This window comes from Periophthalmus magnuspinnatus, chromosome 2, assembly GCF_009829125.3.
Source record: "Periophthalmus magnuspinnatus isolate fPerMag1 chromosome 2, fPerMag1.2.pri, whole genome shotgun sequence".
In the NCBI taxonomy this organism is placed as follows: domain Eukaryota; kingdom Metazoa; phylum Chordata; class Actinopteri; order Gobiiformes; family Gobiidae; genus Periophthalmus; species Periophthalmus magnuspinnatus.
Window position 1 is genome coordinate 18310218 of NC_047127.1, and position 21591 is coordinate 18331808.

At 39.5% G+C, this 21591-nt stretch overlaps 1 protein-coding gene across 2 annotated transcripts in view; it reads right to left on the minus strand.

The window, feature by feature from the left end:
* Window positions 1-19224, minus strand: part of LOC117383001 (sodium- and chloride-dependent GABA transporter 2-like) — a 34976-nt gene extending 15752 nt beyond the window's left edge. The window contains exons 1-7 of one of the 2 annotated variants that reach the window (XM_055227113.1): window positions 19166-19224; window positions 13692-13930; window positions 12751-12885; window positions 3958-4098; window positions 2951-3041; window positions 1994-2126; window positions 521-655 (exon numbers count right to left, since the gene is read on the minus strand). In XM_055227113.1, the coding sequence (XP_055083088.1) occupies window positions 521-655; window positions 1994-2126; window positions 2951-3041; window positions 3958-4098; window positions 12751-12885; window positions 13692-13899 (843 nt within the window). In that variant the 5' untranslated portion in view covers window positions 13900-13930; window positions 19166-19224. Of the gene's footprint in view, window positions 1-520; window positions 656-1993; window positions 2127-2950; window positions 3042-3957; window positions 4099-12750; window positions 12886-13691; window positions 13931-18863; window positions 18993-19165 lie in introns of those variants that run through there. The other variant, XM_033980244.2, reaches the window with a different exon arrangement.
* Window positions 19225-21591: the final 2367 nt, after the last annotated feature.

Genomic DNA, 21591 nt, shown 5'->3' on the forward strand with positions numbered 1-21591 from the left:
CATCTGACCCTCGCCTCTGTATCCTCTGACCCTCTCCTCTGTTCCATCTGACCATCTCCTCTGACCCTCTCCTCTGCTCCCTCTGACCCTCTCCTCTGCCTCCTTAGACCATCTCCTCTTCCTCCTCTGACCCGCTCCTTTGCTCCATCTGACCCTCTCCTCTGCTCCATATCTGATCATCTTCTCTGTCTCCTCTGACCCTCTCCTCTGCTCCATCTGACCCTCTCCTCTGCCTCCTCTGACCCTCTCCTCTGCCTCCTCTAACCCTCTCCTTTGCTCTATCTGACCCTCTCCTCTGTTCCATCTGACCATCTCCTCTGCTCCATCTGATCCTCTCCTCTGCATCCTCTGACCCTCTGCTATGCATCCTCTGCATCGTCAGCTCCATCTGACTGTCTCTTCTGCATCCTCTGACCCTCTGACTCTCTCCTCTGCATTCTCTGACCCTTTCCTCTGACCCTCGAGTTTAATTTGCCTTAAATTTAAACTAAACCCTGATTTCCAGTGCATGTCTCTGTACCTGTGGATCAGCGAGTCTGGTGACATTGGGTTTGAGGTAGTAGATGATTCCTTGAGTGGCTCCAGGGAGAGTGGCTCCTCGGATCAGTAGCACAAACAGCATCAGGTACGGGAACGTAGCTGTGAGGTACACCACCTACATGATAAAGAGATTTGGACTGCATTAATACTGGTCCTGTCCCTGGTTTGTTTTGTCCCATACAGAAATATTGTATAAGCAGCTCTGAAGAGTCAAAATGAGATTGCTGTGTATTGTCTGCATCAAATTATAAAGGGTTTTTATCCTGCGAGAACCAGGACATAACACTGTGTGCACTCTTAGCTTGCCAGTTGTTAGCTTTACTGTGAAGACAAAACTCTGCTCTGGCCTTAGCTAGTTGTGAAAAACGCTTATAAACTAATTGTAGTGAATTCTTAGGATGTTCAGAATGCATAAGGCAAGTGAGAAATAACTTTGGACCACTGCCAGCTGTTTAAAATGAAATAGTTCTGTTTTTTACATTTAAAAAATCGGATACAGCACCTTTAATTTGGTCCTATTCCCCCAGTTTAGTCTCAGATTGGATGTGGTGTGTGAAGGGGAAGAACTATGGAGCAGTTTAGCTTGAATTTAATAGTCACTATTTTAATACCTGATAACACACTGCCAAAGGACCAAAACATTAACATGCTAATGCTAATTGTTGTCACACTCAAATTGGTCCCAGTGGAACATTGATAAAACTGTATAAAGCAAAGAGACTCTTCAGGCAAAACAGCAACCTCCAAACAACAGTGCAGCGTGAATGATTCTTATATTAGTTAACAGACTTGTGAGAGCATGTTAGCAGACTAGTGTTAGCCACTTCATGTTAGCAGGTTAATTTTGGAATGTTAGCAGACTGTCATTTCTGATTTGGAACGTTACCCATTTTGGCGCAGTTTTTTCCAACTGCACATGCTCACATACTTTGGTGCATGCACTGAAATTGCTATAGTAACTGTACTTTGAACAGACCTAATTTTTGAGATTTGTTTGATCAAATTTACTCTTGGAACAGTTTAACTGATACAGAACAGTTGCAGAAAGTCAGTGAGAAGTGCGTATTGCAAACTGCGTTAACAAACGTTAGAAAAGGGAAGAGAGCTGAGGTAAGTCTGACTTCATAAGTAAAAGTGAGAACTTGGTGGTTATGGTCAAATCAGACTCAGCTCAGTGCAGAGAAATAGGGAAGCACTGATCTGTTTGCTCGAGCTTTTTAGCAGTTAAATGTGTTGCCATAGTAAGAGACAAGTGTTTGCGCAGAAGAATATGGGCATGTGCAGATCCAAATTTGGCTCTGACTCCTTCTGAAATTGGGGAATGACACTAGTGATAGCAGGCTAGTGTCAGCAGGCTAGTGTCGGCAGGCTAGTGTCGGCAGGCTAGCGTTGGCAGGCTAGCGTTGGCAGGCTAGCGTTGGCAGGCTAGTGTTGGCTCGTTAGCATGCCTCACCTTCCCTGTAGACTTGACTCCTTTCCAGACACAGAAGTAGCACACGACCCACACCACGAGAAGGCAAAGGGCCAGTTTCCAGCTCACGGGGCCCAGACTGTCCAAGTTATCAGACAGATGTAAAACCTCTCGCCTAAAAACATCATGTCAGTGTTAATCCGTCACATCCACTGTACAGACACACTGCTGTATGTGACAATAGCGCAGTACTAGGGGAGCATAACAGGTCTGTTACACTGATAAAATATATCATCTAGATACAACATAGCTTGCCATCTTTATTTGAGTAGTTTGACAATTTTGCAAAGGAGCCTGTATCAAGCCTGTGCTGTTACAGTTTTAAATAGGTACTATAATCACAACTGACCCTGTGTGTCCAGTTAGTTAACCTGCAGGTAGAGCACACATACATGTTTGTCTCATTCTCAGTATATGAATAGGCCATGGCTCATGTGAAAGCTCAGAACCTCCACAATTCACTCACTGTGCTGCAGAGGCTGCACTAGCACTGAGTACTGATTGGCTGCAGATGCTGGGGTTTAGATAGTGACCAATCAGATCAGAGAGGCATTTTAGGTTTAAACCAACTGGATTACAGCATTGAACTTGGACACAAATGAGAGTCATGAGAGGCTCATTCTACACTCTGACTGGATAATCATCTGGAACCAAAACACCAAATTTAACTTGTCCATCATGTCCAGTGTTTTTGTCATTAAGAATAAATCAGAATTACAATTGCTATCAATTACATTTGATTTGAACATCTAGGGACATTCTTACATGCAGTTCCTTTCCAATTGTGTTTATTCTTATATTGGCATCAGAAAGAAACAAGGCCTCAAAACAAGTCAAGTAATCTAGGTCTAATGAACCAAAATGTGTAAAACTGCTCAAATCAGATGAATATATCGACTTTGATCAAGGTAACTTCTTTACAATAATGACGTAACTCACTCCCAGAACTCCATAACAGGGGAAGTGGTGTTGTCTGGCATGTTGGTCCAATTGGCAGAGTGGTTTGCCTGGTCGAAAATGAAACAGGAGGCTGCAACAAAAACACAACACAAAAAATACAATTTGGACAGATACATTTTTAAATAGAAAAGCTATGCAAAATTAGAATATCGAGTCTATAAGGAACTGTATGTAAGATTTTGATTTTAAATTGTGTAAACATGACCTAACAGTCCCCAGATACGAGGTGTTCCAAACACGTTCAAATCTAATATAACTTTTACTGATAACAAATGTAATACTCATTTATATGACCTCAAAAACAACAAATTAAAATTTGGTGTTTTTGCAGTCAATACGCCTAAATGGGACAATAGTGTCTTGGACCAAAATACTGAAACTTAAATGGTCACATACATCAAGGAACCACTCACCCAATTTTGCAATTTAGGATGCTTTTTTTTTTTACAATGTATGAACGTGCATTATTTTCTGTGTCCTGATTGGCTAAGGGATGTGTCGCGTCTCCAGTACAGTACAAAATGCGTTCAGCCAAATTTACATTGGATCGAAGTGTGACTCTGAAGTGCTGTATGTTTGCAAGTTTTCTCCCCGACAAAACCCACAATATCAATGAAATGTTCTTCACCGACAAATTTCAGAAATGCTTTGGACTTAAGTGTTTCTCTGCACAGAGCGGTGCCTCTGTGGATACCGCTGGAGCACGTAGCACGTGAACAACAAATTTAAAGCGATCATCGAGGAAGGGGGATATAATATACAAAGGTTTAAACTTGGTTTAAAGTGTGTTTAAATGAGACAGAAATGTGAGAAAATGTTAATGCCTGTCTGAGAAAAGTGCATAAAGTGTGTGGTGAGGGGTTTTACAGCCTTAAAACATATTTTATAATTGTAAGAAATAAAGCTGACTACATTGTGGATTTCGCCTATTGCGGGTAATTTTTGGTACGTAACCCCTGCGATAAACGAGGGTGTGTGGTACTGACCAGTGTTCCAGGAGTTGTTGCAGTGGGCCCAGGGGAGGTCGCTCTGAAAACTGTGGCCCAAATAGAACAGAGCCCAGGCCAAAATAATGACGTAATACACAGCGCCATGGAGGATCATAACCTGAGATGCATAACCCAGACCTGGAGAAAGAAAGAGAGAAAGGAAGAAAGGGAAAGAAAGGGGGAGAGAGGGAGAGAGAGACTAATAAAAATAAATGACAACACCTTTACTTTGGTAAATGAAAAATGCCTTCCTTATGCATACACTGTCTCTGCAGTTTAGATTTTAAGGTTAAGGTACACTTCCCTGTAGAGAAATTTGTCCTCTGCATTTGACCCATCCCTCAGTGCTGCTGGAGTACCTCATCAATGCAGGGCTCAAGGACCTATCTTGAGCTTGTCTTGGTCAGGATTACCTAAGGTGGAGGATTTGACCTATTGTGCATTTTGGCTTGATGGAGGAAACAGGAGTGTACGGAGGAAACCCACCCAAGCACAGGGAGAATGTGCAAACAACACCCAGAAAAGCCCAGGAGTTGAACCGGAAACCTTCTTTCAGTGAGCCAATAAATGTATTTTTTTTATCTTAAGATATTCTATTTTAGAACTCACTGCTATCTTCTCTATTTTTGTACTTTTCAAACTTTCACAAACTGCCACTAAACTGATGTAAAACTCTGATAAATATTTAGCACAGGGGCATGTCTGAATTGGAAAAACATGAAAACCCATCACATGTACTTTAAAGGACTTCGGTGCAGTCAGCTGATCAGAATTTAAACTATTTAAACAAAGCTTTAGTTTGTCCCCCTGTGCTCTCCCACATGAGAGCTGGTGCTTAGGGGAGAAAAAGCCTCTCTCTGGATGAAGAGGTTTTCGAGAGGAGCTTGTGGACATTGGTCTGTGGAGGACGCAACTCAATTTAAAGCAGAGAAACAACAACAAAAGGAGAAGAGTATGATTTAAAAGGCCTAACTATCTTACATGTGTTTCAAATATATTGCTCTCATAATAGAAAAGGCAGAATATGCATTTAAGCTTTATATAAACTACCACCATCATTATCTCCACAAATGTTACACAAAAAGCACACGGCTGCATACAGAGACTTCAGACTGTTTTCAGATCCTGTTGATATCTTTAACTGGACCGCTCCTAACAGGTTACCTGAGCGGCATTCAAAGGTGGGTCCATTGCAGAGGATACATTTCCCTTAACATTATGGTGAAGCCAGATGAATCTAATTAAACTTTGCTTTATCACTTTGCAGAAACTATAGAAAATGAAACAAACCAACTGGTTTTGACTTCAGTATTTAGACCCTCAGAGATGGGCACATGATCAAAAATATCGTTAACCTGAAATTTTGAATATCAAGTATAATTTTTATAAGAAAAAAATGCAAGAAGAGCAGATTAGAAATTAAAATAGGAAAAAACATGTAATGTTCAAAATAAAGCTGTAACATGACATTTCTGTGAGCCTCAGCAAAAATCAGCTCTCATGCAGTGACACAAACTTTACAGGAACTTGTGACTAATTGCAAGCAGAAATCTCTTTACTACAACAACATCATCAGTCTGGTGTGAAAAAAAAGCTCTGTGTCTTTTAAATCCCAATGCTACTTTCACAGCGGATACACAGCTGATATTAACAACAGGCCTGTGTTTGGCTAGACTCTGCATGTGAGCAAGTTTGAGGACAGACCTTGTTAAACCAGGACTAAGGCAATACTAAATCAGAACTAAAGCAGAGACTAAAGCAGGACTAAAGCAGAGACTAAAGCAGGACTAAAGCAGAGACTAAAGCAGGACTAAAGCAGAGACTAAAGCAGGACTAAAGCAGAAACTAAAGCAGGACTAAAGCAGGACTAAAGCAGAGACTAAAGCAGGACTAAAGCAGGACTAAAGCAGAGACTAAAGCAGGACTAAAGCAGAGACTAAAGCAGGACTAAAGCAGAGACTAAAGCAGGACTAAAGCAGAGACTAAAGCAGGACTAAAGCAGAGACTAAAGCAGGACTAAAGCAGAGACTAAAGCAGGACTAAAGCAGAGACTAAAGCAGGACTAAAGCAGAGACTAAAGCAGGACTAAAGCAGGACTAAAGCAGAGACTAAAGCAGAGACTAAAGCAGGACTAAAGCAGAGACTAAAGCAGGAGTAAAGCAGAGACTAAAGCAGGACTAAAGCAGGACTAAAGCAGAGACTAAAGCAGAGACTAAAGCAGGACTAAAGCAGAGACTAAAGCAGGACTAAAGCAGAGACTAAAGCAGGACTAAAGCAGAGACTAAAGCAGGACTAAAGCAGAGACTAAAGCAGGACTAAAGCAGAGACTAAAGCAGGACTAAAGCAGAGACTAAAGCAGGACTAAAGCAGGACTAAAGCAGGACTAAAGCAGGACTAAAGCAGGCCTAAAGCAGAGACTAAAGCAGGACTAAAGGAGGACTAAAGCGGAGACTAAAGCAGGACTAAAGCAGGACTAAAGCAGAGATTAAAGCAGGACTAAAGCAGGACTAAAGCAGAGACTAAAGCAGGACTAAAGCAGAGACTAAAGCAGGACTAAAGCAGGACTAAAGCAGGACTAAAACAGGACTAAAGCAGGACTAAAGCAGAGACTAAAGCAGGACTAAAGCAGGACTAAAGCAGGACTAAAGCGGAGACTAAAGCAGGACTAAAGCAGGACTAAAGCAGGACTAAAACAGTACTAAAACAGAACTAAAGCAGGACTAAAGCAGGACTAAAGCGGAGACTAAAGCAGGACTAAAGCAGGACTAAAGCAGGACTAAAGCAGGACTAAAACAGTACTAAAACAGAACTAAAGCAGGACTAAAGCAGGACTAAAGCGGAGACTAAAGCAGGACTAAAGCAGGACTAAAGCAGGACTAAAGCAGGACTAAAACAGTACTAAAACAGAACTAAAGCAGGACTAAAGCAGGACTAAAGCGGAGACTAAAGCAGGACTAAAGCAGGACTAAAGCAGAGACTAAAGCAGGACTAAAGCAGGACTAAAGCAGAGACTAAAGCAGGACTAAAGCAGGACTAAAGCAGAGACTAAAGCAGGACTAAAGCAGGACTAAAGCAGAGACTAAAGCAGGACTAAAGCGGGACTAAAGCAGAGACTAAAGCAGGACTAAAGCAGGACTAAAGTGGAGACTAAAGCAGGACTAAAGCAGGACTAAAGCAGGACTAAAACAGAGACTAAAGCAGGACTAAAACAGTACTAAAACAGAACTAAAGCAGGACTAAAGCAGGACTAAAGCGGAGACTAAAGCAGGACTAAAGCAGGACTAAAGCAGAGACTAAAGCAGGACTAAAGCAGGACTAAAGCAGAGACTAAAGCAGGACTAAAGCAGGACTAAAGCAGAGACTAAAGCAGGACTAAAGCAGGACTAAAGCAGAGACTAAAGCAGGACTAAAGCGGGACTAAAGCAGAGACTAAAGCAGGACTAAAGCAGGACTAAAGTGGAGACTAAAGCAGGACTAAAGCAGGACTAAAGCAGGACTAAAACAGAACTAAAGCAGGACTAAAGTGGGACTAAACCAGGATTAAAGCAGTACTAAAACCGGACTAAAGCAGAGACTAAAGAAAGACTAAAGCAGGACTAAAGGGGGACTAAAGCAGGACTAAAGCAGAGACTAAAGCAGGACTGAAGCAGAGACTAAAGCAGGACTAAAGCAGAGACTAAAGCAGGACTGAAGCAGAGACTAAAGCAGGACTAAAGCAGAGACTAAAGCAGGACTAAAGCAGGAATAAAGCTGAGACTAAAGCAGGAGTAAAGAAGGACTAAAGCAGGACTAAAGCAGAGACTAAAGCAGGAGTAAAGAAGGACTAAAACAGGACTAAAGCAGGACTAAAGTGGGACTAAACCAGGACTAAAGCAGTACTAAAACCGGACTAAAACCGGACTAAAGCAGGACTACAGCAGTACAAAAACTGGACTAAAGCAGGACTAAAGCAGAGACTAAAGCAGAGACTAAAGAAAGACTAAAGCAAGACTAAAGCAGGACTAAAGCAGAGACTAAAGCGGGACTAAAGGGGGACTAAAGCAGAGACTAAAGCAGGACTAAAGGGGGACTAAAGCAGAGACTAAAGCAGAGACTAAAGCAGAGAATAAAGCAGGAGTAAAGAAGGACTAAAACAGTACTAAAACAGAACTAAAGCAGGACTAAAGTGGGACTAAACCAGGACTAAAGCAGTACTAAAACCGGACTAAAGCAGAGACTAAAGCAAGACCTAAGGTCGTATTCACACTAGCACTGGTTAGTACGCTTTAATCGAACTCTAGTTCTTTTGGCCACAAAGTCCGGTTCGTTTGGTCAATTGTGAATGCGCAATCGAACTCTGATACGGTCCAAAAAAGCGAACTCTGGTCCACCAAAAAACCTAGGTCTCGGTCCGGTTGAAGTGAACTCTGGTACGGTTCGAATGCATATGTGAACGCCAAGCGGACCACAGGCCGCTCCAAAGACAGGAAGCGGATTACATGCAGAGCATTCTGGGTAAATAAAACCAAAACAAACACGGGTGCAAAGCTAGCGGAGCGGAGAAATGGCTCGTGGTCAGACGTGGAGTGAAGAGGAGGTAAAAGCCCTCATAGAAATATGGTCTGACGAAAATATATGTCAGTTACTCGTGACCACGCACAAAAACAACGAGGTTTATAAATTAATAAGTGAAAAAATGAAAGCAGTAGGATTCCCCCACACTGTAGCGCAGTGTTGTTTACATTTCCCTGCGGAAAAGAAGTTGCGTTGTATTGACCAATAGACGAGCGGCGTTTCTTCTTCATGGTTTTTTGTCTTGTTTCCTTCCATGGTTTTTGGTACAGCGCCACCACATGTGAAGGATTAGACAAGCTTCTCAAAAGGTTTGGTTCGTTTGACAAAAAGCAGTGTGAAAGCAAACCGCTCCAGTTGAAAATGTTAACAATGTTTCAATTTTGGTCCCGAATCGAACCGAGTCTACTGGACTATTAGGTGTGAAAACGACCTAAAGCAAGAATAAAGCAGAGACTAAAACAGGACTAAAACAGAACTAAAGAAGAACTAAACCAAGACTAAAACAGGACTAAAGCAGGAATAAAGCAGAGACTAAAGAAAGACTAAAGCAGGACTAAAGGGGGACTAAAGCAGAGACTAGCGAAAGTGATTTTGAAAAGCAAATGACTGGAAGAAATAACGACCGCCAGACACGATGGCCAGCAGAAAATGTTAGAAAAATATATATTTGGTGAATGATAAAAACAACACCTCGATTGATATATTGATTTGAAGGATTTTATTAAATAACGATTAACAATTAAATTATCTTTTTCGTCTCAATACAACACCACCGTCATCGTTTCGTTTAAAAAAACATCATTGTTTAAAAGAAATGCATCATCACGCAGTCCAACTTTCGTGACCCTCAGGTCCATTTACTTTTATATGACTGTTTTAACAGTAGTGTTAATGTATGTTACTGATAAACGTGATGGTTTCTTCCACTCCTCATCAGATCACTGCATGTTACTGATAAACGTGATGGTTTCTTCCACTCCTCATCAGAGTGCTGCAAAAGTGTAACCACCAACATGACCAGCAAAGAAAAAATCTAGCATAAACCCTGGTCCTGTCTTAGGCTGGGACTAAACCAAAGATAAACCAGGGACTCAAACCAGGACAAACCAATACCAAGACAATGCAATGACTAAGCCTGAACTAAACCAGGACTAAGCCAAGATCTTCTCCCGCCAATTTTACCTCCAGATACCAATTATCTGAATCAACACATTAGCTGGGCATGCAATATCTCGTACAGGACAAGGACGCAGAGCCAAAAGTGTGTTCAGATTAAACCTGAGTTAGTGTGTGGTGTAGTGCGGTATGCAGAGGAATGCTTTTGTTATATTAGATTATACTTTTGAGGAAACCACAGCAGCACAGTGAGAAACAGGTTGGAGGTCAGAGAGATGAGAAAACAGTTAAGAGCCGTATTTAACAAATCACTCGTCAAATGCAAAAGTGACTGGAAACAACACTGACTCTACAAATTTCACCTTACATCAGTTCTAGGACTGATTCCTTGTGCTGTATTCGACTAAACAGACTAAAAAGGGGGCGTGGCATAAGCTCTCAAAACTATTCCATATGTCTTTGTATCTGACCCAAACAGCACTCACAACACCACTCCTGCAGGGGAGTTCATGCAAAACCTATTTTTGTATAAAAAAGTACCATATTTTCCAGACTATAGGTCCCCTCAGAGAATAAGTCACAGCAAAAAATGCCTAGTAGTGAAGAAAAAAACATTTATAAGTTGCACTGGACTATAAGTCGGATTCTTGGGGAAATTTATTTTACAAAATCCGACACCAAGAACAAATATTTTATCTTTAAAGGCAACTTATAATAATAACAATAAAATAGAGAACAACAGGCTTAATAGCAGTATAGCACACTAACGTAACACAGAGACAACAAACTGTCTAGTATGTTTATGTAAGATATTAACAGTTAATCAGATATGCTACACTAACGTAACATATGCTGGCTTGTCCACAAACACGAGTCTTCTTTTCACTGACTTTTCACACTATACTGTGGTCTTACTTTTTCATCACAGTTCACACTGCAGAACTAGCAAACACATCAAATATAACATAACCCTTTAAGGACTGAGCACACTATGGGCCAGTATAGGTCACCTAGACATTTATATTTTTGTTAGCCATAAAAATCATATTAAAGGAAGTATCAGAATTTACTGCATTTTTTTACACATCTACTTCTATTTTACACTTTAATCCGTATTTTTTCTTTTACGCATCAAATAAATGACTGGGAAAATCCCCGCAGCACCCGCGCTCTAATTCGTCACCTTCGCGGAGCAACAGAGGCAGATTACCGTAACTGACGGAAAAATATTTAAATAGCCCCGTGCCTCTGCTTTGAGACGCTGTTTGAATTTACATGAGAGCACGACTGGTTGCGGAGTTACGCTGCTGGAAAGTCCGCATCCGCGCGCTATCGCCGACGATAGGATCCGACGCTATAGGGATAAGCTCTGACTCATATTACATATACACACAAAACTGCACATGAACACATGGCAAATATACACACCATTTTGGTCTGCTAGTAAACAAACCGGTGAACTGAAAACTTTATATTTTACTCTTCAATTGTTTCTTAAATAGCACTCTGTCGGGTAAGACTTCACATAAGCGTAAAAAAAAGGCTGAAAAAAGAAGCCATCTGCTTCCGGCTGGTATGACAGCCGGAAGCAGATGGCTGTCATACTGGTACACAAGCCTAGAGTGCCCTCGTGCAGTTGTCAGTGTGACAATAACAAAGATGTGAAATTATATATTTTAATAATTTCACATATAAGTTGCATCTGAGTATAAATCACACCCCCGGACAAACTATGAAAAAAGTGCGACTTATAGTCAAACCTTGAGCTCACTCACTCTCTTCCTTTCTGCTGTTGTCGACTAAGACTTTATCGAGCGATTAATCGAGTAAATAACCAAAGGACCACAGCCTAATTAGAAATTGCTGGCCAATGTTTCCACTTTTTTGCGACCCAACAATCAGCTTTAAATCTCCAGCATTAGACAATATTTTATTTGGTCAAACTGGCTGCTTAAATATGCAAGAATTTGAACACCCTGATCTGCACACATGTGATCTCATTGCCTTTATCCAGATGGAAGTAGAGCGGAAAAAATTAATCGAGTAAATACAGTAATTCGCAATAAATATTCTATTTATCTATCATGTAAGTGAAATGTTTCTCTTTTGGGGAAATACTGACGTACAATTAAGAATAAATGCGTTATTTCAAACAGAAAGAAACTTATTTGAATTATGAACCATACCTTAAACACAACAACTACTATGCTAACTAAGGATATTTTAAAGAAGGTAAAAAAACAAATGGATCACTCGATTAAGCAAAGTGAATAATCAATACATTACTCGATTACTAATATAATCAATAGCTGCAGCCCTAGACTTAAGTAAAACATGCTAATGACTTTGTACCAAATTAAAATGAATAAAAACAAAACATTTCAAAATTGGGCCTACATATCAGTCCCAAAATATCCGTAGACCTTATCGGCCATCGGTTTCTCTTCTTTGTATCTAGACACTAACCAATATGGACACATTTCCCTATGACGACACGTGTACCTTAACCTTAACAAATTGTATCCTGTTATTGGGTTGCACAATAAAAAGATTCCACATTTGATAAAGCGTTATAGTCCCAATCCGATACCAATACTTGGCCTTGTCAAGTTAACGCTGTTGCTGTGTTAGCGCCGTTGCCCTGTTAATGCTGTTGCCGTGTTAGTGCTGTTGCCGGGCTGCTCTCTCTGTAGTTATTTTACTAAGCTCAGCGTGAACACCAAAGGCTAAATGAAGGTATGAAAGAGGCAACACAAATGTTTTTTCTGTCATTATTAACACGTTTCAAGTGTCTGCAGAGCCTCCATGGTCTACATTTAACCTGCTCTGGCCATTAGTGTTAGAATTAGCCACAGAGCGGCAAACCTGCATCTATGAGTCCTCATTCTGGACATACAGAGTGGTATCAGGTCGATGATTTGGTCTGAGTACTCACCAATACCATATTCATATAATGGCAATGGCGATAATATTAATATTGGGATATTTGAATGGCCTTTTTGACAGAAAAAAGTTCACTTAATTTAAAACAAAAATGCACATGGTTCATTTATGAGTCAAATTGGGTCAAATAAAAACTTAAGACTATCAGAAACTGTATTGTGTTGCATTGTTCCATACCTCCAAAGAGGGGGCAGATAGACCTCCAGGCGCTAACTCCTCCCAGACTAGTGAACTGTCCCAGGGACGTCTCGAGAAGGAAGAGCGGGATTCCACACAGCACCAGAAACAGGAGGTACGGCACAAAGAACACGCCTGCAGCAAGAGACTTAAGTGTTAGGTTTAAGTCAAGTTATAATCATTTTAACAGATGACTTGTCATGATTATTTTGATTATTGTTGCAGCCACAGAAATGTACTTAGCATTTACAACTTAATCAAACTAAATGTCCCTGTGTCTCGATTGGGTCTTATTCTGTGTGAAAGCTGCTAACCCTGTAGTTAGACCTCTACAAACATGTTCTGAAATGGGATTCTTGAATATCTTTAGCCCTAGTTTAGTCATAATGTAGCCCTTATTTAGTCTGAGTTTAGTCCTAGTTTAGTCCTGGTTTAGCCCTGGTTTAGCCCTGACGGGTCAGGCAATGGACAGGGAGCTGCAGGTGGATCTCACTGACAACATGTTAAACACTTTACAAATGAAGAGAAAACTTCCTCTTATATCACACAGAGGACACTTCTGAATCTCTGTGTGTCAATGCTAATACTGACTTATATTAAAATGTTAAATGCAATTAAATTTGTTGTAAGGCTAAAACCATTATTTTTAGGTGTAGATTATTTCATCAGTGGTGTTACTTAAATATTTATTAGGCTCCAAAATTGGCATTAGCATTAGCATTGAGGCACAAAAACGCAGTCAGTGAAGTTTTCCTCACATTTCTAAAGACTTTAACATGTTTCCTGTTCACGGGCTGATCTGTCAGGATTTAGTAATTTTACATTACGCTGGAAATAATCACGCTGACTGTCTTTCTGACTGGAACTGGCCACTACCGTTGTGCACAAAGCCAATTTTGTCACCATTTCTGACTACCCGGTAATCTTAAATGCATCCTCACCTCCTCCGTTCTTGTAGCAGAGATAGGGGAACCTCCACACGTTACCCAGGCCGATGATTTGCCCCGCAACGGCCAACAGAAACTCAGCCTTACTGCCCCACTGTCCCCTCTCCAGGAGCCTCGGGTCCCTATCACTCTGTGGCCCATAGGACAGGCCTCCATTTTGGGCTTTTGTCAGGAGAGTTTGGCCTGTCTGTGGTTCCACCATCACTGAGTCTGGCAAAGAAACAAACACGCCCCTAAAGAAGAGAGAAAGAGTACGAAAGTTTAAGAAATGTGGACTTATTCTGATACACAAACAACAAAATACTGTGATGGCAAAACTCAGAAAGCCGAAGGTAAGTGTGGAATAACTTTGGACCACTGCAAACCATTTAAAATTAACTAGTTCTGTTTTTGACATTTTTAAGACAATAAAAATCAGGTACAGCGACTTTAAGGTTGGTCTAGTGCCTGGTCTAGTGCCTGGTTTAGTCCCTGGTCTAGTCCCTAGTTTAGTCTGTGGTCGGAGTCCGTAGCCGGAGTCCGTGGTCTGGTGCCTGGTCTTGTCCCTGGTCTTGTCCCTGGTCGAGTCCCTGGTCGAGTCCCTGGTCTAGTCCCTGGTCTTGTCCCTGGTCTAGTCCCTGGTCTAGTCCCTGGTCTAGTCCCTGGTCTAGTGCCTGGTCTAGTCCCTGGTCTAGTCCCTGGTCTAGTCCCTAGTTTAGTCCGTGGTCGGAGTCCGTAGCCGGAGTCCCTGGTCTTGTCCCTGGTCTTGTCCCTGGTCTTGTCCCTGGTCTTGTCCCTGGTCTTGTCCCTGGTCTTTGTCCCTGGTCTTTGTCCCTGGTCGAGTCCCTGGTCGAGTCCCTGGTCGAGTCCCTGGTCGAGTCCCTGGTCGAGTCCCAGGTGGAGTTCCTGGTCTAGCCTCTGGTCTTGTCTCTGGTCTTGTCTCTGGTCTTGTCCCTGGTCGAGTCCCTGGTCTTGTCCCTGGTCGAGTCCCTGGTCTTGTCCCTGGTCGAGTCCCTGGTCTTGTCCCTGGTCGAATCCCTGGTCTTGTCCCTGGTCGAGTCCCCGGTCGAGTCCCTGGTCGAGTCCCAGGTCGAGTCCCTGGTCGATTCCCGGGTCGAGTCCCTGGTCTAGCCTCTAGTCTACTCCCTAGTCTAGTCTCTGGTCTAGTCCCAGCTTTATGTCTGAGTGTATAAGTGTGACATGTGAATGCAGCCATAGTTACATAAGCAAAAAATCTCAACAATACACAAAATATGAATTGATATAAGAAAAGCATATATTAAAATAGATGAAAAAAGGCCGTTGAAAATGGCTCATTCATTGTGCTACAGTAAGAGTAAAATGGAGTGGAACTTAAAAAGGGACAGCAGAATTCTATTAAAAATATTTAAGTAGTATATAAAAGTATTTAAATTAATGTACATATGTATATGGTATTTTCACAAAAAAGGCACAAAAATGAATTAAATCATATCTGAAGGAGCCAAAAACATAAAAGTTTATATCATTTCATATTGTTGCATAAAGCTCCAGTCACTTTAGACTCACTGACAGAGGAAGAGGAATCGCAACCACAAAATTTCTAAATGAAGTTACCCAAACATGTTTTAAATCCATCTTAAAATGACAAAATATTATAAAATCAACTTACATTGTCGCGTGCAGTGAAACCGTAAAACTAGTTTATTTTGGGGGTAGAGCAGTTGGTTTTTGGGACTTATCTGTCCAGTATTTTCAAGGCTGTGGGCGTGTGAACCTTATCTGGCAACTCCTGCCCCTCCCTCAAGGCTACAGTAACTATATACATCTGGAGCTGTGTCAGTATTCATAATGTGTACACTTTTTCTTTGCACTATTGGGGAATTTTTGGGGGGGGGTTTTGGTTGTATGGTAAGATTTTAGGCAACATTAAAAGAGTAGAGGCAGAATAAAAACTTTTTAGTCATAAATTGTAAAAGGTTGAAAAAATAACTTACATGGCTAATTATAGAATATAAATATATAGTATAAATCTGTTGTTCATTAATTGCAGATCAGGATTTTTTAACAATATTGTAGATTTAGAATAGTTTTGTGGTTTAAATCTGCTCTTGGGTTTTTGTGTCAGTGGCATAAATTCTTTATTTATTTGTCAGGGACCATGTACAAATCTTACAAAAGAAGACATGCTTTGCTCCATGTCCAGTCCCTGGGCAGGGGAACACACATTAAAATACACATTTCATTATGATGACATTATAAGATCGGTTCATTGTTAACATTAGCAGTAAAATACAATAAATGTCCCCATGTCCAGTACAGTATGTTTCCTACAGTCCAAATCAATATAAAAAATCATTATGTGCAGGTTTTTACAGTGAAACAGAACATTACAAATGAACCAGACTGATGTGACCACATTTGATTATCTAAAATGTACTTACTTCTAGTAAAATTATTCAAATCTACAGACAATTTGAGACTGTCTAGAGCCGATTCCACTGTCTGATGGTTTGAAATGAAAATGCCAACTGAGCAAAGGTTGAGGATCTTTTTGGAACCATGCACTTTCGGTTCACAGAGACTGAGTGGATCGGGTAGTGGTCGTTTTTTTCCAATGTAGGTGGAGCTGCATCATTAATAATATTTATTCAGTAATATTTACTGGTCAAATATAGCCCATGTCAAATATAATATATTTATATTATATTTGACATGGGCCAGTAATTTGTCTTATTAAACCAATTTAAAGAAAATGAGAAATCAACTCAAAAGATGGAACTAGAGCTGTCACCAGGACACATTTGGAAGCACAATGAATCGCTACAGAGATATGCTGCAATAAACAATAATACAGAAAATACCTTTTGCCACTGACACAATAGCAATAATACAGGATAATCCTAGTAACTCTTTTTTAAATAGATAGTGTCATTAAAAGGCCTGAGCTTTAGCAAATCCCAGAATGAACCAATAATCAGCCATAGAAGTCACTTATTGTACCTTTTACAGCTCAAATCTTATTGTACTACAACAAAAATACTCAAAATCTCCACATTTTTACAAACAAAACGTACACACAATAAATATTCAGCCCCAAAATCTATAGTTCCAGCTTTCATATATTGAAGGATAAATGGATGTAGTGAATATTGTGATTTTGAAACGATATCCAATCCATCAAAATGTGTAATATCAGCACTGATACCAATGTAGTAATGTCTAATTACTAAAAGCTACTACTAAAGCTCTGAATATAACAACAACAGGGCCGAATCTAGGGCCAAAATTTCTTTTTGAACAGTCACAATTAGCCAATTACAATTACAAAATACAAAAGTTCCATGCATTTCAGAACATGTTCGTAGAAACTGGCAGGAAGACAGGTTTTGGTGTTTGCAAAGGAGATTGTTATTTAAAGGTGTATTATGTAACTTTTCAGGCAGAGGTCAGGGTGGTTCTATAGTGCCTGTGTTCTGTTTGACAAGTCCTCAAATAGTCTGTGTGTTGTGAGGAAGATCCATCTGACAAATTGACTAAAAAGGGGGCATGGCAAACACAATCTCTGTGTGTCTGACCCAAACTTCACTGCACAAGACACCTGCAGGGGGAGTTCATGCAAAAATGCAACAACAACAATAATAACAATAATAATAATAATAATAATATTGCAAAAAAAAGTACTAGGAATTACTATTTATATATGTATTTATGTAAAGACAAATTCAACTTGTGAATCATGAGTTTAATCTTTTTACAGATAAATATTAAAAAATACTAAATCTTCAGCTCACTTGCTAACTTCTCCTTTCTGCTGCTGTTCCATAAAAAGCATCATCATCTAAATAACATTTTTCCACTAATAAATACACATCCTGGTCGCCTGAGACTCCATCGTGCGATGAATGGACTGAACAACTGAGTGTCATGTTCATTACTGCTGCTACCATAGTGGGTTTTGTTTAAGTGATTCAAAGTTCTAGTAGTGAGGCTGCCTGTGCTCTCGTTCTGACAGTATTCCGCTGAACTTCTAACACCAGGATTCTTTGTCATTTTGTTGAGTTGAGAAGTTTCACATCTGGTTTAAGGCTGGAGTTTTATCACCGCTGATTTTGGATAAATATGTAGATTCATGATCTAGAATCCCCATAAAGCTCTCTCAAAGTGATCAAATTCAATGAGTCTGAGGGCATCACAAACTAAAAGCAAATCATGTTTTATAAAGGTGCACTATGTAACTTTTCCAAGCAGACAAACAAGTGGTGCTACTAGACCAAGTTACAGATCAGATCTGTGCAGAGGTAAACCTGCTCACATTAAGAATGCATGTTTTAAAGGTAAATTATGGTTGATAACAGTTTCATCATGAAAAATATAATAAATGGAAAATAGATAGGTTTATTGCCATACTGCAGAACATTCCAGGCATTCTCCATGGAGACAAGACCCTCCATCAGAAAAGTTAAACAGTGCACCTTTAACTGTAATACTATTTAGGATAAGAAGCATTACAAGCAGGCTCCACAGGCTACTGCATGTCCCCTCTGTTGGACAAAAAGATATTTAAAGGTTCTATTTTACACAGAAAACTGACTCTTGCAGCTTTTAACCATGTTCTAAGGTGGAACAGAGCATTTTGAGCTTTGGAGATGTAGACAGACTAATAATAATAAATATGTGTTACTCAAACGTGTGTGAATGAAACAAAACACAACTCCAGGTCTGTGTGTGAGGAAACATCAGGACATAGCTCAGAGAATAGCATCATATGGGCCTTTACCATAACCACTAAATATTGTAATAAATTGTTTAAGACAGTTATTTGCTCATAATTATTGGCTATAAAACACATTACTTGGGTAAACATTGAGTCATAGTCTCACAAACTACTTAAAATAATCCCCAATAATGATCTGTACTGACTGGCTGTAATAACTGTAGCCTCCAGGCAAAGCACGAATCATAGACACAGGTGTTAATATAAGTCCAATGCAAAATGAATTAAGGGTCTAATAAAAATACTGAAATATGTATGGTTTTCTAGTGTATGTGTTTTTTTTTAAAATTGCATTAGACTGAATGATCTGGTTGTACCGTGGCACGTGAGGAAACATCAGGTTATTTCCTTAGCTGACACAAACCGCCCCATTTTGTATATTACGAGACCAAACGTTTTGTAACATTATTGCCCTTCATTTTAAAACTAACCTTTTCCTTGTGCTTTCACCATTTCGGTCCGGGGACGTGAACGAGTCCGTGCATGGTTGACAAAAATGGTTTAGACACGATTTAAGCTCATAAAATAAATGTTATAGCGGCTAGTGAGTCTTCCTAAAATACCACATGTAGCGGCGAGAGGAGCGTGGTCATTATGCAAAACAGGGGCGTTCGCGTTACTCTAATCACCGTATTACCAACTGTTATTTAAAACACATGTGCTATTTATTCTGTTACGATTTAACTTCCTTATCAATGCATTTGAAGTTAATTACAGTGGTGTTGTCGCTTACCTTCGCGTCTGAACGTGTTAGCAAAGAGCGGCTACCCCTATAGATGGCGAAGTGGTGCGGTCCGGGCTAGCCGCTGGTGCTACAGCACAGAGCGGACTGTACAGTTGCATTGGGTTGAGTCAAACCAGGACATTGAACGCATCTCCTCAACTGTGCGTTACAAAATCATTCTCAAGGATTTATGGGAATTTGAGTATTTCATCTTCAACAAGAAATATCTAAAATATCTAAGAGAAATAATGCAAAAATATTGAAAAATACGACATTGTTACTATAGTCTACATTTAAAAAGCCTAACTATAAATAATACTACTAATAAATATTATTACTCGTACTAAATCAATGTGTGATTGCATGGTTACACTATAGTTACTACTGCAGTCATACCCAATGTACAGTGACCTTAGGCTATATATATTATATGAACAGCTTGTAATTGATAGGCCAATCTAATATTAGGATGCAGTGTGGAGTACAAACTAACAGTAAACTGCAGTAAAATGCACACACGAAAAAAATACCCAAATTTATACCAAAATTTGTTGTTGTTGTTGTTGTTGTTGTTGTTGTTGTTGTTGTTGTTATTATTATTATTATTATTATTATTATTATTATTATTATTATTATTATTATTATTATTATTGTTGTTGTTGTTGTTGTTGTTGTTGTTGTTATTATTATGTATTTATTTATTTATTTATGAGAATTTTTAACTCAGTTAGAAAGCCATACAACTACGACTACACATTTGACTAAAACACAGTAAAGAAAATTATATCTCAGATTAAGAAAAAACAAAACAAAAAACCAAACATTTATTTTCCCAATTTGGTCATTGTTTAGGTTTCCTGGTTGGAAATTGTGAAGTCATTCTGTAGAATTCCATAATTGTTACTTAGCAACCTTGTGGTGCACTGGGCCAAAACTCCTCTAATGTCTCTCCTCTCGGAGACATCATAATTTAACACAATTTAATACAAATCTAAGAAAACACATCATTTCTAGGTGTAAAACTGTATTATCCCACAAAGTCAAAGGCATTTGAATGTAACACTTAGAACTTAATACAGTTAAAGACCCATTCTGAAATAATCAAACTTTTCTGGTATGCGCATTCCTTTCACAGAAATTTTTGACAGTATGCCATTATACGCAAAAAAAAAAAAAAAAAAGATTTAAAAAATCCTTTGAAAGACATGCATTCTTGGCATCACCTCTCCACAGATTTATCCTTGTAACTTGTCTTTAAGGAGATGGATGAGTTTAAAGGCCAGGACTCACTTGAAAAAGAGATTAGTAATCTCAATGGCCTTTCCTGGTTAAATAAAGGTTAAAAAAAAAAAAATAATAATAATAATAATAAAAACTGCAAGCAGTGATAAAGGCCCTCGCCACTCCTTGCTTACATCGCCCCTCCCCCCAAAATCAGCGTCTCAGTAATACTACTCCATTCATTCCAATGAGACCATTTATGACATTGTCACACCTGCACGGTTGAAAATAGAGGTATGTCTTCTTTGGCTTTTTTGTTCAGTATGATGAGAGGAATATGTGTACCAAATTTGAATGGTCTATGACAAAGTAATTATTTTTCATCCCAGTTAAACAAAACCCATGTATTTCAATGAGAAATGTCAGACATTGCCATGGCAACACCTTTGAAAATAGAGGTATATTCTCATTGTCTTTTTTGTTCAGTATGTCAGTTGTCTAGTTCATTTTGACCAATTTGCAAGTATTTGAGGTAAACGTGTCCAGCACAGACATAATGTATAAACAGCTCTTGAGGTCAAAATAAGTCCACTGTGTACTGTTGGCATCTAATTATAAAGCGCTTTACTGTCTGAGAGTGTGCATTAGCATGATAGTTGTTGTAGCATTACAATCACGCCAAAACTCTGCTCTGGTCTCTAAGAGTTGTGAAAAGTGCTTATAAACTCATCGTGGTGAATTAGGATCCTCTGAATTCATAAGTTAAGTAAGGTGATTTTGGACCACGGCAAACTGTTTAAAATGAACTAGTTCTGTTTTTCATGTTTTAAGGTGGTAAAAATCAGGTACTGCACCTTTAATCAAGGCTATCTAGGTTATCCTATGTAATCTCAGCTTGTATGAGTTAAAATGCATATCTTACCTTACTGTCTATTCCTTTACAGGCACAAATGTATAGAGTTGTATTCCTTAAAGTGGAGCATTGGCTAAAGTTAAAGTAAATCCATGCATGAGTTACATACCACAGAGCTTAGAACTGATTATACCAGTGCTAGGCTCAGATCGGTCACTGCAGTTCAAACCTCTTAAAAAAACAAAGGGTACAAGATAATGCTTTATGACTTTACAACTGTGTCAACTATAAATACACCTTTAGTGTGCGCGAACTGGAGGGTGTATCCACATAACCTAACTAATGAACAATAGGGGCAGCC